At 41.0% G+C, this 14851-nt stretch overlaps 1 protein-coding gene across 3 annotated transcripts in view; it reads right to left on the bottom strand.

The window, feature by feature from the left end:
- Window positions 1–1018: 1018 nt before the first annotated feature.
- Window positions 1019–14851, bottom strand: part of ccdc125 (coiled-coil domain containing 125) — a 21554-nt gene continuing 7721 nt past the window's right edge. For 2 of the 3 annotated variants that reach the window (XM_050049952.1, XM_050049951.1), the window contains exons 6-12: window positions 13945–14030; window positions 13763–13845; window positions 13357–13469; window positions 9681–9785; window positions 8975–9125; window positions 7882–7988; window positions 1019–5495 (exon numbers count right to left, since the gene is read on the bottom strand). In XM_050049952.1, the coding sequence (XP_049905909.1) occupies window positions 5109–5495; window positions 7882–7988; window positions 8975–9125; window positions 9681–9785; window positions 13357–13469; window positions 13763–13845; window positions 13945–14030 (1032 nt within the window). In that variant the 3' untranslated portion in view covers window positions 1019–5108. The remainder of the gene's footprint in view (window positions 5496–7881; window positions 7989–8974; window positions 9126–9680; window positions 9786–13356; window positions 13470–13762; window positions 13846–13944; window positions 14031–14851) is intronic. The other variant, XM_050049950.1, reaches the window with a different exon arrangement.

Here is a 14851-nt window from a genome sequence, read left to right on the forward strand (position 1 = left end):
ACATAGTTCTACTTTGTTTTATTTCAGGGAGCCTTTGTAACACCTGGCCAGGGACAACGGATGAAAATTAGCCTTTGGCTAAATCTGGCATATTTACAGAAATGTATTAATATGCTCTGTCCCTTCAAATAAACAAATAAATAAAAAAAATAAAAGAAGCTCTCTGAGAGGACTCTGAGAATCTTTGTGAATACGGCCCAGGTGGGTAGCCAACAACCTGGAGCCCTATGCACAAACATTCTGAGAACACTCTCAGAGAGCTCCTAACTTAGCCTAAAAATCTTTAGCAAGGAGTCCTAGCCTAGGAGTGATTTAGGAAAGTTCTCAGAGCAACTCTGAGCAAGAGACAGAAACTTTAACCTCGGCGAGGAGGTGTGCTTGATCCCCTTGTTAGGTATGATGCATTCTTTAAACAAGTGTGATTGGTTGTCAAATACACGCCCCTTTGTGAGCCTGCAGGGTGAGGACACCCAGTGGGAATGAAATGAACTGCTGTCTGTTAAAGGGTTGTCATTGTTAGTGTGATCACTGATGGAAGGTTTAGACAGACCCAGGTCATCACTGCTGCATGGCGTTATTGCATTGGGTGGCAAATGTGTGTGTACCCCTAATGAGATCAACCACACATATTATCCCTGCATGATCAAATCTGTAGCATTTCATTCATTCATTTCATCCAGTGTTTGGAGAATATTTCTCCTACCTCTTTGTCTTTCTGCCATTTTCTCCTCTGAAGCCTCTACTCCAATCAGTTTTTCACCTTAGGAGCTCTTTTAAGGTCTAAAATGCTCTGTGAGTAACTTTAAGCTTTACCAGGATTTAGTCTTAACTCTAAGGGGAAATTCTAAGAAAACATCACAATTCTAAAAATTTTCCTATAATTTTGTCACTAGGAGCAACTCTTTGTACTAGGAAGCTTTGTGAATAGGCCCCTGGTTTCATGCAACCAAAGAACTATAAAAAATTAAATGCTTGGGATCTCATTGAGACAGACCTTTATTTGTCAAAATGTATAGCCACACTGGGCTACTAAAAGGGACTGGGTGTTTAATTGGAACCAGGCTTTTAATTGAAGTTTTACGGTATGCACTATGGGCATGGAACAATCTTCAGAAAGATCTAAAAATTACAAACATTTAAATCCATAGATGACTTTAAGGGCACCATAAAGAATGTGAATTGTGGATTTTTGTATGCTATACTGTATTTGTTGCTTTTTAGTGTGTTGTGATTGGCTGCTACCTTGGCCAGGTCTCTCTTGTAAAAGACGTTTTCAATCCTAATGGGACTTCCTGGGTAAATAAAAGTAAAATAAAATGGAACTGAATTTTGACGTCAGATGACTTACCAATGCCATTAGGTAGATACAAATTTTTGAAAATCATTTCACTTAAGAGAAATAAAACAGCAGCAACAGCTTGGCAACATGTTACAGTCATATACATCAATAAGAAAGTGTACATGTCAAAGGACACACATCTTCAAGTTTCACCGTTTTATTTTCTAAATGCATTGTAGGTTCATGTCTCGTATCACTATACAAGCTGTTAAAAAAACTGTAAAGAACCTCTGTTAACAATAACAATACCATTATGCATACACACTAATAATTCTTTGATCACTAATGCTTGCCAATATTTGCACACTAAAGCATCTGTGTTCATGTAATTACATTTTGTTTTAGATCAACTGGATGATAATGTTTCATTTGTGCTTTACAAAGAGACTTGTGACAGGAGTTTTTCAAAAACATAAATACATGATTCTCATTATGCCATAATTTTGCCATAGAGGTCAGGGGCTGTATTTACAAACATTCTGAGAATACTCTCAGAGAGCTCCTAACTTAGCCGGAAAGTTTATAGTAAGGAGTCCTAGCTTTGAATTGATTTAGGAAAATTCTCAGGTTAACTTTTAGCAAGGAGGAGACAGAAACTTTTGCATAAGTGGAGAGGTGTGGTTGACCCTGTTGCTAGGTATGATGCATTCTTTATACAGGTGTGATTGGTTGTCACCGACACGCCCCTTTGTGAGTGTGAGCCTGCAAGGTGTGGACACCCAGTGGAAATGAAATGAACTGCTGCCTGTGAAAGTGTTAAGATTGTTAATGTTGTTACTCACATCCTGTATTTGGAGAATATTTTTCCAGCCTCTTTGTCTTTTCACTATTTTCTCCTCTGCTTAAGAAACTCTTTAGCCTCTTAAAAGTTCTCCTCTCTGCACCTAACAGTTTTTCACCATAGGAGCTCTTTTAAGGTCTAAGATGCTCTGTGAATAACTTTTTTCTTTACAAAGACCTAGTCTTGACTTTGAGGGGAAATTCTAAGAAAACGTCACAATTCTAAGAATCTTCTTAGAATGTCGTCACTAGAAGCAACTCTTAGAACAAGGAAGCTTTGTGAATACAGCCCCAGGGGTGTAACTATCACTAACTTTGTATATTCACATTATCTCATGATTCTCCATTACATGTGACCTGATTAATCAGTCCAGTGAAAACACCAAACCTGAGTTGCTTCCAGTTTCTCCAGTTGAATTTGGATATGTAGGTATTAATGGGTGCACTGCATATTCACACATTTCATGAAATCATCCAAACTGAACATATTGAATTTCTCAACTACATAATGGTAAGATCTTATCAGCTCCCAGTCAAAAGCTGAAACAGCACGATAGATATGATCTAAAGAGTTATCATCTTATATGGTCATATTATTACAGCTGCTTGAGTTCAAATGGTTGCACAATAACTTAAAGTTAAAAATATCATGGAATGCATAAAATTATTAACAGCACAGAATGGGTGACTGTCTGTTGCATTGAGAACCTTGTTCACCATTTTTAAGGCTTCCAGAATCTGCATCTGCATTTCAAAATGAAAGCATAAGATATCATTCTTAAAAAGTAAAAAGGTACAGGGTGATACACAGGTGAAAATAAAATAACATATACTGTACTTAAAGGTCCAGTGTGTAAGATTTAGGGGCATTTAGTAGCATCTAGTGGTGAGGATTGCAGATTGCAACCTGCTGAAACTCCTTGCTATCATTGTTCAGGTTTTTACAAGAAGCTGGATTATCCACAAAGGTCTCTTTCTCTTCAAAAAAAGGACCAGGTGATTTAAACTGATGAAAACACTGTATAAAGGAGTCTCACCTTATAAATCAGTGTTTCTTCAAAATTGTTTGGCATGTAGCAGACGGGCTGTTCGCCCAGCCCTGCTAATGTGTGCTCACTTTATTTCTAATCCAGAAGTTGAGTAGGTTTTTACCATAAGCCGAAATTATCTGCAGAGGTCTCTTCCTCTCCAATACAATGCACTCAGGAATTTAAACTGGTAAAAACACTGAATAAAGCTGTCTCATGTTTAAAAAATCAGTGTTACTCTAACGCTGCTTGTCATGGAGAAGCTTCTAACTCATGCAAAAACATGAATGTCGTTATCTAGAGCCAGTGTTTCATTTGTCCGTTCTGAGCTACTGTAGAGACATGACGGTGCAACATGGCAGACTCTGTGGATGAGGGCCTGCTTCCTATGTAGATATAAATGGCTCATTCTAAAGTAACGAAAACAAAACAATTCTTATTTTCAGGTGATCATACACTAAAGAAAATATACTTCATCATTTTCCATAACCACTTATCTTGTTGGGGGTCATGGGGGGGCTGGAGCCTATCTCAGCTGACACTGGGCGAGAGGTGGGGTACACCCTGTACAGGTTGCCAGAATATCATAGGGCTGACACATAGAAACAGACAACCATTCACACTCATTCACACCTACAGGCAATTTGGAGTCACCAATTAACCTGCATTTCTTGGACTGTGGGAGGAAGCTGGAGTACCTTAAGGAAACCCACGCTAACATGGGGAGATCATGCAAACTCCGCACAGAGGGGGTCCCCCACCACGGGGTTTGAACCCCCAGGTTTGAACCAGGAACCCTCTTACTGTGATGCCACAATGCTAACCACTGCACCTCCGTGCTACAAAACATAAAACATACTTAGTATATTCCATTTCTGCCAATATATCCCTGTAAACCCCTCAATACGCACTGGATCTTTATCAGACTGAAAACAAGTGAGTCACAGCAAGTCAGCCATTGTGTTAGCTTCTTTGATTGTTAACATACAAGTTAGCTCTCAAAATAAATCACCAATCCTGTACTTCTTCTGTCACATAAAATACACATTAACAATGGAATAGAGCTTGCACGTGCAAGTTATACTCTACTGTTATGTGTGCAGCAGTGGGCATGTCTATCTGTAGAGGCCAATGTGACAATTAAGGAGAAACTACAATGCATGTGTGATTGGTTGAGGTAGGCAGGTTTAGGAAAAGATCAATGAAGTCATGTCACATTTTATTAACCCATCTACCTACCCCTCCTCCCTACAATGTTCTTTGAAACTTAAACACAGACAGTAAGTTTTTTCAAACTGTTTGCCAAAGACTGCAAACCAGTGATTTCTCTCACTATGTTCTGGTAAAACATGACAGGCATCTGCATGGAGCAAATATGCTGATTGGCATTTCTCTCCTGAGCTCAGACACCAACAAAGACCCTTCCTACTCCTACACTAGTCACTCATGACTGGACAAACTGTCACTGGTCTCTGTTTTTGATTTTCAAAGTGAAAAACATTGAAACTGTTGACAATTTTCTTCTCAACTATTCCAGCTAAATGCTTTTTTCCACTTCAAAGACCGAACAGAACTATGCTTTATATCAGTAACACAATGTTCTTCACAAGGTCTGGGAAAATGATAATAGACATTCACACCTTCATATGCTTTTCCAGATGTAAATCTAGTAGTAAAAAGTGTGTTTGAGAGATGTGGTAAAGGTGTGTGTGGGGTTGGACATCACAGCCTCAGCACTGCTACCCTTCCTCTCTAAAGGACAACAGTTTGGTGTTTTTCATCCAGCAGCTGATGGGACAACAACAGTGAGCAGTCGGGTCAAATCATACAATTTCACACCCTTCCTTCAAATACAGCCTGTGTGACATCACAGATAAGACATCTGCATCTTCCCATGTTCTCAAATCCCGACTGCTGCGTCTGTAGCTGAGGTGTGGAGTCTGATTGATCCTGTGGGTGGATCAGGACTCTGTTTGGTCTGATTGTTGGATTTCAGGCTCGTTGTTCTCATGGTTGGACAGCAGCTGGATGTTGGACTGTGATGTGTCTGACAGCTCCTGAGGTTCAGTCCTGGACTCTGACAGACATGGTGTTTGTCCTGGCTGAAGCGGGGAATCTGGTGGAACTAGTTGTTGCTGTGCTTGGATGTTGGACTCTGACGAGACTTGTGGTTGTAGCTGAGACTCTGATGTATGAGATGTTTGCTGACACTGGCTCTGGTTGTCTGATGGGTCTGATGGGCAGCATTGTGAATCTAGATGCAACTGTCTCTGCAGCTCCTCAGCACTGTGGGCTAACATGATGCTCACCTTCCTCTGGTGGGCCAGGGCCTCCTCTTTGTCATTCAGCTACAACAGGAAACACAGCATTAATGAAGGAGAAAAATCATTCTCTCTGGCGACAAAAACAGTCTTACTGACGACTCTTACATGAGGAACTTTAGCGAGCTTTAGCTCCATCTACTCCACAAGCTGCAGAACAGCAAAGATTAGTCTAAAACTGGGTGTAGAGTTTATGCATGAGGTAAGGCAGAAATTATGTTTTAGATCATGAACAAATGAATGAAGAACAAGTTACTGAAGCATTCAAGAATTCAGGATGCCCTGTATTCAGATTAATCATCGGTCCACTTAAAGATGAGCAAAGATGCTAATGATGGCTACAATAACCATAAATAGCTGACTTTTAAACTGAAATATATTTCTCCAGTGGTTTTCCAACTTTATTTTCTTCTTAATTTTAATGCTCTTTCTTGTGTTGCATGTGTTAGTTCTAGGATTTCTTCGCATACCAACAAAAAATATAAAAAGAGGCTGACAAGTAAACTCCTGTTAGAGCATTCACGCTCCACAGACTCTCACTTCTCACATCTTTAAACTGTATGCTTGGAGTTCTGTTTTACGGTCACTGTTGATATGGATTCTCTCTCATCATTCCTCATCATGGTGCACCATTACCTTTCCATATAGGCTGGAGGATCGAGCCCTCACTAATGTTCCATTAAAAACTGCAAGGGATCAATTTGTCCCATTATTTCTCATTTGATAGATTCTCTATTATCAGTTAAAGCTGGAGTAGGCAGTTTCATTGAGTCATCACTGGACAAAAATCTAAGGCTCATGTCTGCAGCTTCAAGTTCACATTTATGTAGCTGACGTTAGCTAGAGCCTTAAATCACAGTATGTCCTTCACCTCACTCCTCACCGCTACAGACCACCTTGCTGGGAGGAAAGCAGACAGCAGCCCTGACTCCCTGCTGGATCTGCAAACTTTCTGTTGCTGCCAAGGGAGAAGAAAGGACTGAAGCCAATGATCAGTTTACAGCCTTTAATCGTGCAAACAGACCAATGTATCAACACCACTGTGTGCTGTTTCAACCAAACTTTTTGTTGTTGCTGTTACACAGGTTAGACATCCTGGTATTTTTGGCATGCTTCATTTGACATACTATGTACTGGGACATATCAAACCTTTTTCTGGAATACTAAATAGTATGGTAGTATGGATGTTGAAGTGCTCAGTAAAATTAGGAGGTTGAAGAGGAAGCAGAGGAAGTAGAACAGCTGCAAACTGCTTGTCCTGTCCACCCAACTGTCTGTTAACAAGCCCTCCCCTCTGACAGGCTTTCCTTCCTGAATCCACATGTGGCCATTCAGAACAGTTTGAAAGACTCCTGACTTTAGACAGACATCATGTGGTATGAACTAGCTTGTTTAAAGCCGACTGAGGCCTTACGCCAGGGCCACACCGGACGCGGAAGCACGCGGAATAGCTTCGAAGCGCCGAGAAGTGAAGCCAGTTTCCTTTCGGTGCCCATGTTAACCGATTGTGTCATCCACACCGGCCGCACCGCGCAGCTCCGTGGCTGGCGCTGCAGTGACTGTTTCGGCATCTGGTCTATTTTCTGCGCAAGCCGCGAGCGAATGTGTCAAGCTGGGCAGGAATATAGGCTATACATATTAATCAGTGGTATCTAAACAGAGCACGAGAGAGATGAACACACACACATACACTCACACCCACTAACACACACACACACACACACACACACACACACAAGAAAGAGAGAGAGAGAGAGAGAAAGAGAGAGAGAGAGAGTGAGTGTGGGCCGGCTATTCATCAAGACCACATGACGTCACAGTGTTTTCACGTCGCCATATTTGGGTCCGCTCACAGCAGTCACAGCGTTGTCACGTTACCAAAACAAGTAGAGTAGGAGGAAAATCAGCGAGAGACCGAAAATGTATGTTACTTGAAGGATGCCAGGAATATGTTGTGCTGTTGGCTGTGATACCATTCGACAAAGAAACCTCGGACTGCAGTTTTATTCCATCCCAAAGGATGTAGACCGGCCGAATAAATGGTTGGCCACAGGGTGGGGGTTGGGGCACACACACGCAAACACAGAGAGATACCCATGATGGAAAAATAGCCCCAAATGTGACGGAGACAACAGCTAGGAGCAGAAGCGCTTGTCGACCGGCATGGAGAAATGCGCGTCTGGTGTGAACGGGCTTGCGCGAGAATTTCGGTGCGCTGCGCTTCGCAGCATTTTGCTGGCAGTGTGGCCCTGGTGTTAGCATTGACAGGGAACTGGAAGGGGGTTGACATGATGAAAAGAATGACATTGCAGAGGGTCAAACACTGCAATAAAACATAAGGACATCCTCAAGTTTCATACAGTCTCTGTGATCTTGAGATAACAGGCCTGCAGATGTTAAAGAAGATACTCACCAAGTCCAGCAGTCTGTAGAGAGTCTCTAAAAGATCATCAGGCATCTTGGAAGGCAGTAATCCTCTCAACCTCTGGCTTACACTGAGCAAAGGACTCCTGTTAGCAACTGGAAGGAAAAACGGTTTCAATAAATGGAGACTATAAGGCACTGAAATCAAGAATTATTTACGGCTTCTTGGGGAAATCAGTGAGTGTTAGACAGTAAATCCCTGGCTGTGACAGGGAAACAGTATGGACTCCTGTTTGAGAAGCACCCTGTCCTCCTTTGGGGTGGGATTAAACCTTCCAGTCCTGAAGGCTAATGGTAACATCACTCAGTGCAACTGTGCACAATACAGATCTTTGTCCTTTGTTTAGATTATACTTCACATAAGCCAGCAATTTTTTATAAGACACTGAGTTCATAGTTTTCCATCATACCATTTGTCAACAGACAATTTTTCTCTAAACATGAGAAACATTTTACTCCTAATCTCCTGGATGTCACAGATTACCATGAAAATAAATGACAAGTTATTCAAATAAAATAAAGATTTCAACTCATTAGCCCAGAGATGACAGTGGCAGATGTCCCAAATAAATATCTTCATAGTGAATCTCTGATCGGACATCTTCACAAGTCTATTCCAAAACCGGAGCATTTGACATTTATATCTGATGTTTGGAAGTTCACACCCCACATCTCCAATAATGGCCAAAACTGAAGTTATTTTATGGACATCCAGTAAGCACTGAATTGACACACACATGAATTATATAGTTCTTTGTAAGTATGGAATCCTAGGTTGCCACACTGTTTAACTTTGTTCAGTACAGATCCCAGCACTAAACCCGATGACTTACCTAGAACACTGACAGCTTCTTTAAATGACATGTGCTCGTCCAGTGTCAGACCAATATATTAATACTGGTCAGTGTATGACAGCAGTAATGAACCAAATCTATACATGTCTACACCTCAAAACTATATGGGTACAGGTCCTTGTGTCACTTTTAGAAATTCACAGACTATGGGCAGAACAAACCACCTGAGGGAGGACCTAACCATCCTCTGTGATCTCACATAGCACACTGAGCTGATAGCACACTTGCCTTCAGCCTTGCAGTGATGGGTTTTTAGGATGTTGGCTTCAGCCAGCAGCAGGAAGTGCTCACTGCGTTTCCTCAGCTGCTGTTCAAAGGCAATACGAAAAGCATCAGCAACCATCAACGCCTCTTCTCTCCTGGCACGCTGAGCATCCAGCTGGAAAACACACACACACACACACGCGCGCGCGTTGACTCTGAAACTGAGCCACTCAGCTTTCCCTCTCCTCATACCTATATATCACCCTGCTCTGGAGATTCTAGGGGAGTAATGTCCCTATTTGAGCCCTCTCCTTAAATATGAGACTATGCAGTTATGTCAAAAATCCGTTTTCTGTCTGTCTAGAAACTAACTGTGCTGCAGGTCAACCTTCTTTTAAGTTTAGAAAAAGACATAATTAAAAAAAAAAAAATGAAATTGTCTTGTGCAAATGCTTCACAAGAGCAATGACAGTGACAGTGAAGTTGGCCAACATTTCCCAAAGTTAACTCTGAATCTAAAAACAGATTCACGCTTTTTTCAGCACTGGTTGTCAGGAGGTTGGTTTGAAACCCTACAAGGACAAAATAGTATTTAATACAACAGACAAACCAACACAGCAACAATGGCTGATGTTATCTTATGATCTAATGAACAGCATTAGTAGTTTGAGAGAGAAAAAGAAGAAAAACATAGAGCTTGGGACAGGTGGAGTGGGGAGATGTAGTTTACCTCCTGTTGTAGCTGGAAGAGCTGCTTCCTGCTGGCAGCAGCAGTCCGACTGCACGGACAAGCTTCAGCAACACCAAGACACCTGCAGGCACCCAACACTGCCAGCTGCAAAACACAGAGAAGATGGAGACTAGTACTCACTACATAACTCTGTAGTACAAGTTACTCAGAAACTATTCTCAAGTATAACAAAGACCCTTTGTATGAAACCTCATGGCAGTTTTTACTACAGTGAAAGTATAGGCAGTTGTTGCCAATGCTGGCATAGTAACTTTCTGCATTTGCAGATTCTAAGCCAATAGGAATGCCCTCTTTCTGAAATGACCTGTGACTGGCCACAAACCCTAAATCCAATCTTTCCATTTGTGTCTCTCTGGTGGCCATCTGCAACACATTAAAGATAGAATCTGGTGAATGTCACTGGAGTGAGACCATTTTTTAAGCATTTACCTCACTGTATAAAATGACCTACTGTAACCCCAGGATAATCACAGCCTCGTAAAACTTTACACCCATAAACTAGAGATGTTGGGCATTCAGAGGGAGGATGGCTATCACAAGTGTATTTATAACAAGGGGGTTTCTTAGCAGTTGCTTGTCATCCAATCACTGAAAAATGCAGTTCCTACAGAAATCTCCAAATGTCAAAAGTTTTGATACCAAATGACAGCATTTCTTTTCTATGGTCTTTGTGTCTTAATGTGGTATTTTGGAAGGATTTGTGACCATTTTATTGATTCTTGAGTGGTCAACAATGGTTTCATTTTGCACCAAATCTGTTATGGTATCAACACCAAAATTGCCGCAACCGTGAGACATAGTTGAGCCTGAGAATGTTAAGTGCTTCATTTTGGGAACTGGACTTGCTTGAGTTTCTTGAAGACGTTTTGTGGCCCATCCAAGAGTTCAGAAACTTCAGTTAGAACTTCAATTCTAACTGACTGATGCTGAGTCGCAGGCTTTTAAACTGTGTGGGTGTGAACCCTTACAGAGTTGTTGTGGTCACATGTGAGCTCTGAGTTTCAAACTCGTTAAGGTCACATATGAGTCATTGACCCACCCAGCTGTCTTGTGTGTCATTAGGATTAGATGGGTCCAGGTGTGAATTTTTATTTTTTATTTAATCTTTATTTTATCAGGCAGTCTCACTGAGATCAAGATCTCTTTTACAAGAGAGACCTGCGAACAAGGAACATTCACAATCAGCAGACAAAACAACACACAACAAACAAAACAACAAGATATAAAAGGAATTAGCAGAAACAGCTACAACAATCATAGTAAACATCAGACAACAAAGATTTAAAATCTCCAAGATGAATGAATGTCTCAAGTTTAAGGGCAGATTGCAGTTCATTCCATTTAAAGGGAGCATAATATCTGAAACCAGTTCTGCCAACATTCGTGCGTGTATATGGAATATCTAAGGTTAGATAGTTACTGGATCGTGTTCTGTAATTACTGGATTTAAATGAGAGAAGAGATGTGAGGTCATTAGCAAGTTTCAGCAGTAGAGCTTTGTAGATGAATAACATGAGATGGATACTTCTACTAGACTGCAATGAAGTCCAACCAACCTTTTGATACAGAGTACAATGATGAGTGCGAAAATTATCATTAGTAATGAAGCGTAACGCACTGTGATACACAGGATTTAACTGCTGAAGAATTGATGGGGCAGTGTGACAATACAAGATGTCACCATAATCAAGGACAGACATGAAAGTTGACAGTACAATGATTTTTCGGTCGGAGGGAGACAGACAGCCTTTGATCCAGTTCAAGAAGCCTAATTTGATTTTTAGTTTTTGAGTTAACTGTTGAATGTGAATCTTGAATGATAAATTGCTGTCAAGCCAAATTCCAAGTATTTGTATGAGTCAGTGAGAGTAATGTGGGTGCCATTTAAGGTCTTGATGGCAGGATAGTCAGAGTCACTAGTGGTGGAAGTGGAGAATACCAAGTATTTAGTTTTTTCTGCATTTAAAACTAGTCTGTGGTTATGGAGGGATAACTGTAGGGCATCAAAGGCAGTCTGTAGATGAGTCAGGGCTTGGGATGGGGTAGAACCGGGGGCATATATGATACAATCATCAGTAAAAAAGTGGACATTAAATTATTGATTCGGGAGAATTATGTTATTAATGTATAATGTAAATAGCAATGGTCCAAGGATAGACCCCTGTGGCACCCCGTTTCTGATAGTGAGTGGACTTGATTGAGCACCATCAGCAACAACAGTCTGAGTTCTGTCAGTGAGGTAAGAGTGGAACCAGTTAAGTGAAGAAATATCTAAGCCTATGGACTGTAATTTATGAAGAAGAATTTTATGATCAACAGTATTGAATGCTTTTGAGAGGTCAATGAAAAGAGCAGCACAAAACTGTTTATTATCCAGGGAGGAAACAATGTTATCTATGACTGAAACTGCAGCTGTAACTGTGCTGTGACCCGGGTGAAATCCAGACTGTTGTGGCTGAACTAAGTTTGATGAGTCGATAAAATAGCGTAGTTGATAATTGACCAATGATTGCAGGATTGAGTTCATACCAATCGTAATCATCTATCTCATCATACGGATGAGATGGATGCAAGGTCATGCTAACCTTGACCTCTGACCGTTGATCACCAAAATCGAATCAGGTCATCCCTGAGTCCAAGTTAGTGTTTGTGCCAAATTTGAAGAAATTCCCTTACAGCGTTCTTGAGATATCACGTTCACAAGAATAGGACTTACATATGGATGGACAGCGCAGAGGCATAAAAAATAGAAAGATTAGTTTCTATATTTCTTATGTTTTACTATTCCAAAACTGTATAGTTTATCAACTCTCCAAGAACTCTCGACAAAAATAAATGAGGAACTGGACTAACTGCTTCTTTTTGCCTTGTGGCACCCTGGGAGGTTCCTCTGGCCCCGCAGTTACACCGCAAAACACTGAAGAACATTCACATTTGACATGATCACACAGAGCGTGCATCAAGTTTTCATCATGTTACAATACAACATTTTGGTATGATTTGTGTGACATACTCACTAAAATTATGGACACATCAATTCCATCAGAACCAGCACTTTTTCTCCTTGGAAATGTTAACAATTTGAAATGAATCAAAGCTACAGGAAAATTATTGATTTATTTATAGCTCCTGTTGTTTCTAGGAAGTGTATTGCATTTACCTGGAAGTCAGATTCCCCCCTCTCTACATCAAAGTGGACATCAGAAATTATGATTTGTATGCCTCTAGAGAAGATTATCTATGTCCTGAAAAACAGACATGATGCCTTTTTACAGATTTGGCAGACTTTCCTTGAGTATATAGAAACATAACCTTTATTAACTGTGGACTCACTTTAATCTCTGAACTGGCTCCATCGTAAACTAAAAGGAATGTCCAGGCACAATGGTTGAGATATCTTAGTGACAAGAGACTCACAAAATAGATTAAAAAAAAAATTCACTGTTTTTGTGAGATGAGTCTTTATATTGAATTCTTTGTTTGTTTATTTGTTTGTTTTTTTGGAGGGAATAGGTTGTGATGTTAATGCTAAATTGAAAAACTTTAAATAAACGAAATACAAAAATAAAAAAACTTTTTCATCATGTAGTGTAAAAATTACCCCCCCCCCCCCCCCCCCTTCTCTCTCTCTGTAACGTGAATGGTGCTCTCTCACCTCCAGAACACTTGCATCTCTCTCTGGGCTGTACTGAGGTTTGGTTCCTTGGTAAGCTCTCTGCTCCTTCACACTCAACATGGAGAGAAGTTCCATGCACTGTCGACTCCGGGCTACAAAAACACACATGCACACACACACACACACACACACACACACACACACACACAGATGCAGCTGACAGCTCTGGAAAAATCTTGTAAGTGGACGCAGGGACTATGTGGTCAGTTATTTAGATGCAAATTCTGAGTGTTGGTGAGTTGGGGTCACACACTAAGGGTTGAACTGCATGAGGTTTAGTGACTCCACACACTGACAGACAGATCTACTTGACTTCACAGGTGGAGATAATATGTGCAGACATGTCTAGGTCACCTAAAATGATTCTACATTATTCAGTAATTACCAGAATTCTCCGTCCGGAGCTGCTGGATCTCCCTCTCTCTTTCCTCCAGGTTGTCAGTCAGAGTCTTGTTCTCACTCAACATTCTGATTACAACAACAACAACAGCAACAACAACAATAAAGTTACAATACAAACCAATCAAAATAGCACAGACATGAGTGTTGTGTGGTGTAAATCTGAACCTGTTGTATTTCTGCTCCCAGGATTGCTGAGACTTCTTCATCTGGACCTGGCTGAAGCTGAGTTCCCACTGCAGGCTGTTCACCTCCTGAAAGAAATGGTAGCAATGTATTTGAATTATGACTCCTATATTACATAACACCAAGTCGCATGCCTCTAGTTTTATATACAAGTTTATATGCAAGCCCGGCAGCACGGTGATGTGGTGGTTAGCACTGTCCCCTCACAGCAAGAGGGTTCCTGGTTCAATCCCAGGAGGGAGCCCTTCTGTGCCCTTCTGAGTTTGAATGTTCTGCCCATGTCAGCGTGGGTTTTCTCCGGGTACTCCGGCTTCCTCCCACAGTCCAAAGACATTCAGATTGGGGATAGGTTAATTGGTGACTCTAAATTTTCCATAGGTATGAATGTGAGTGTGATAGTCTGGTGACCTTTTCAGGGTGTACCCCGCCTCTCGCCCATTGTCAGCTGGGATAGGCTCCAGCCCCCCCACAACCCTCAAGAGCATAAGCGGTTAGAAAATGGATGGATGGATGGATATTAGGGCTGCTCGATTAATTGATTTTTAATCTAGATTACGATTTGGGCTTTCAACGATTATGAAAACAAAATTATCGACATAAAACAATTATGCGCTTCTTGTCAGAAGTCAATATCAGTCAATCAGTCAATATTCCTAAGAGATCGATTTTAAGTGTTGTTCAAAAAATTCAAAATGGCGGAAAATCTATAAAACCGGAAGTTATGGGTTCTTGAGGCAAATTTGTTCCTCATGAGGAGAGGCATCTCTGTGCAAAGTTTCATGTCTCTACGACATACAAGGCATGAGATATGCCCATTCAAAGTTTGCAATTTCAATCGGTTGCTATAGCGCCCCCCTTTGGCCAATTGATGTAATATTGCTTCATTCGC

Source organism: Epinephelus moara, chromosome 8, assembly GCF_006386435.1.
Source record: "Epinephelus moara isolate mb chromosome 8, YSFRI_EMoa_1.0, whole genome shotgun sequence".
Taxonomy (NCBI): Eukaryota; Metazoa; Chordata; class Actinopteri; order Perciformes; family Serranidae; genus Epinephelus; species Epinephelus moara.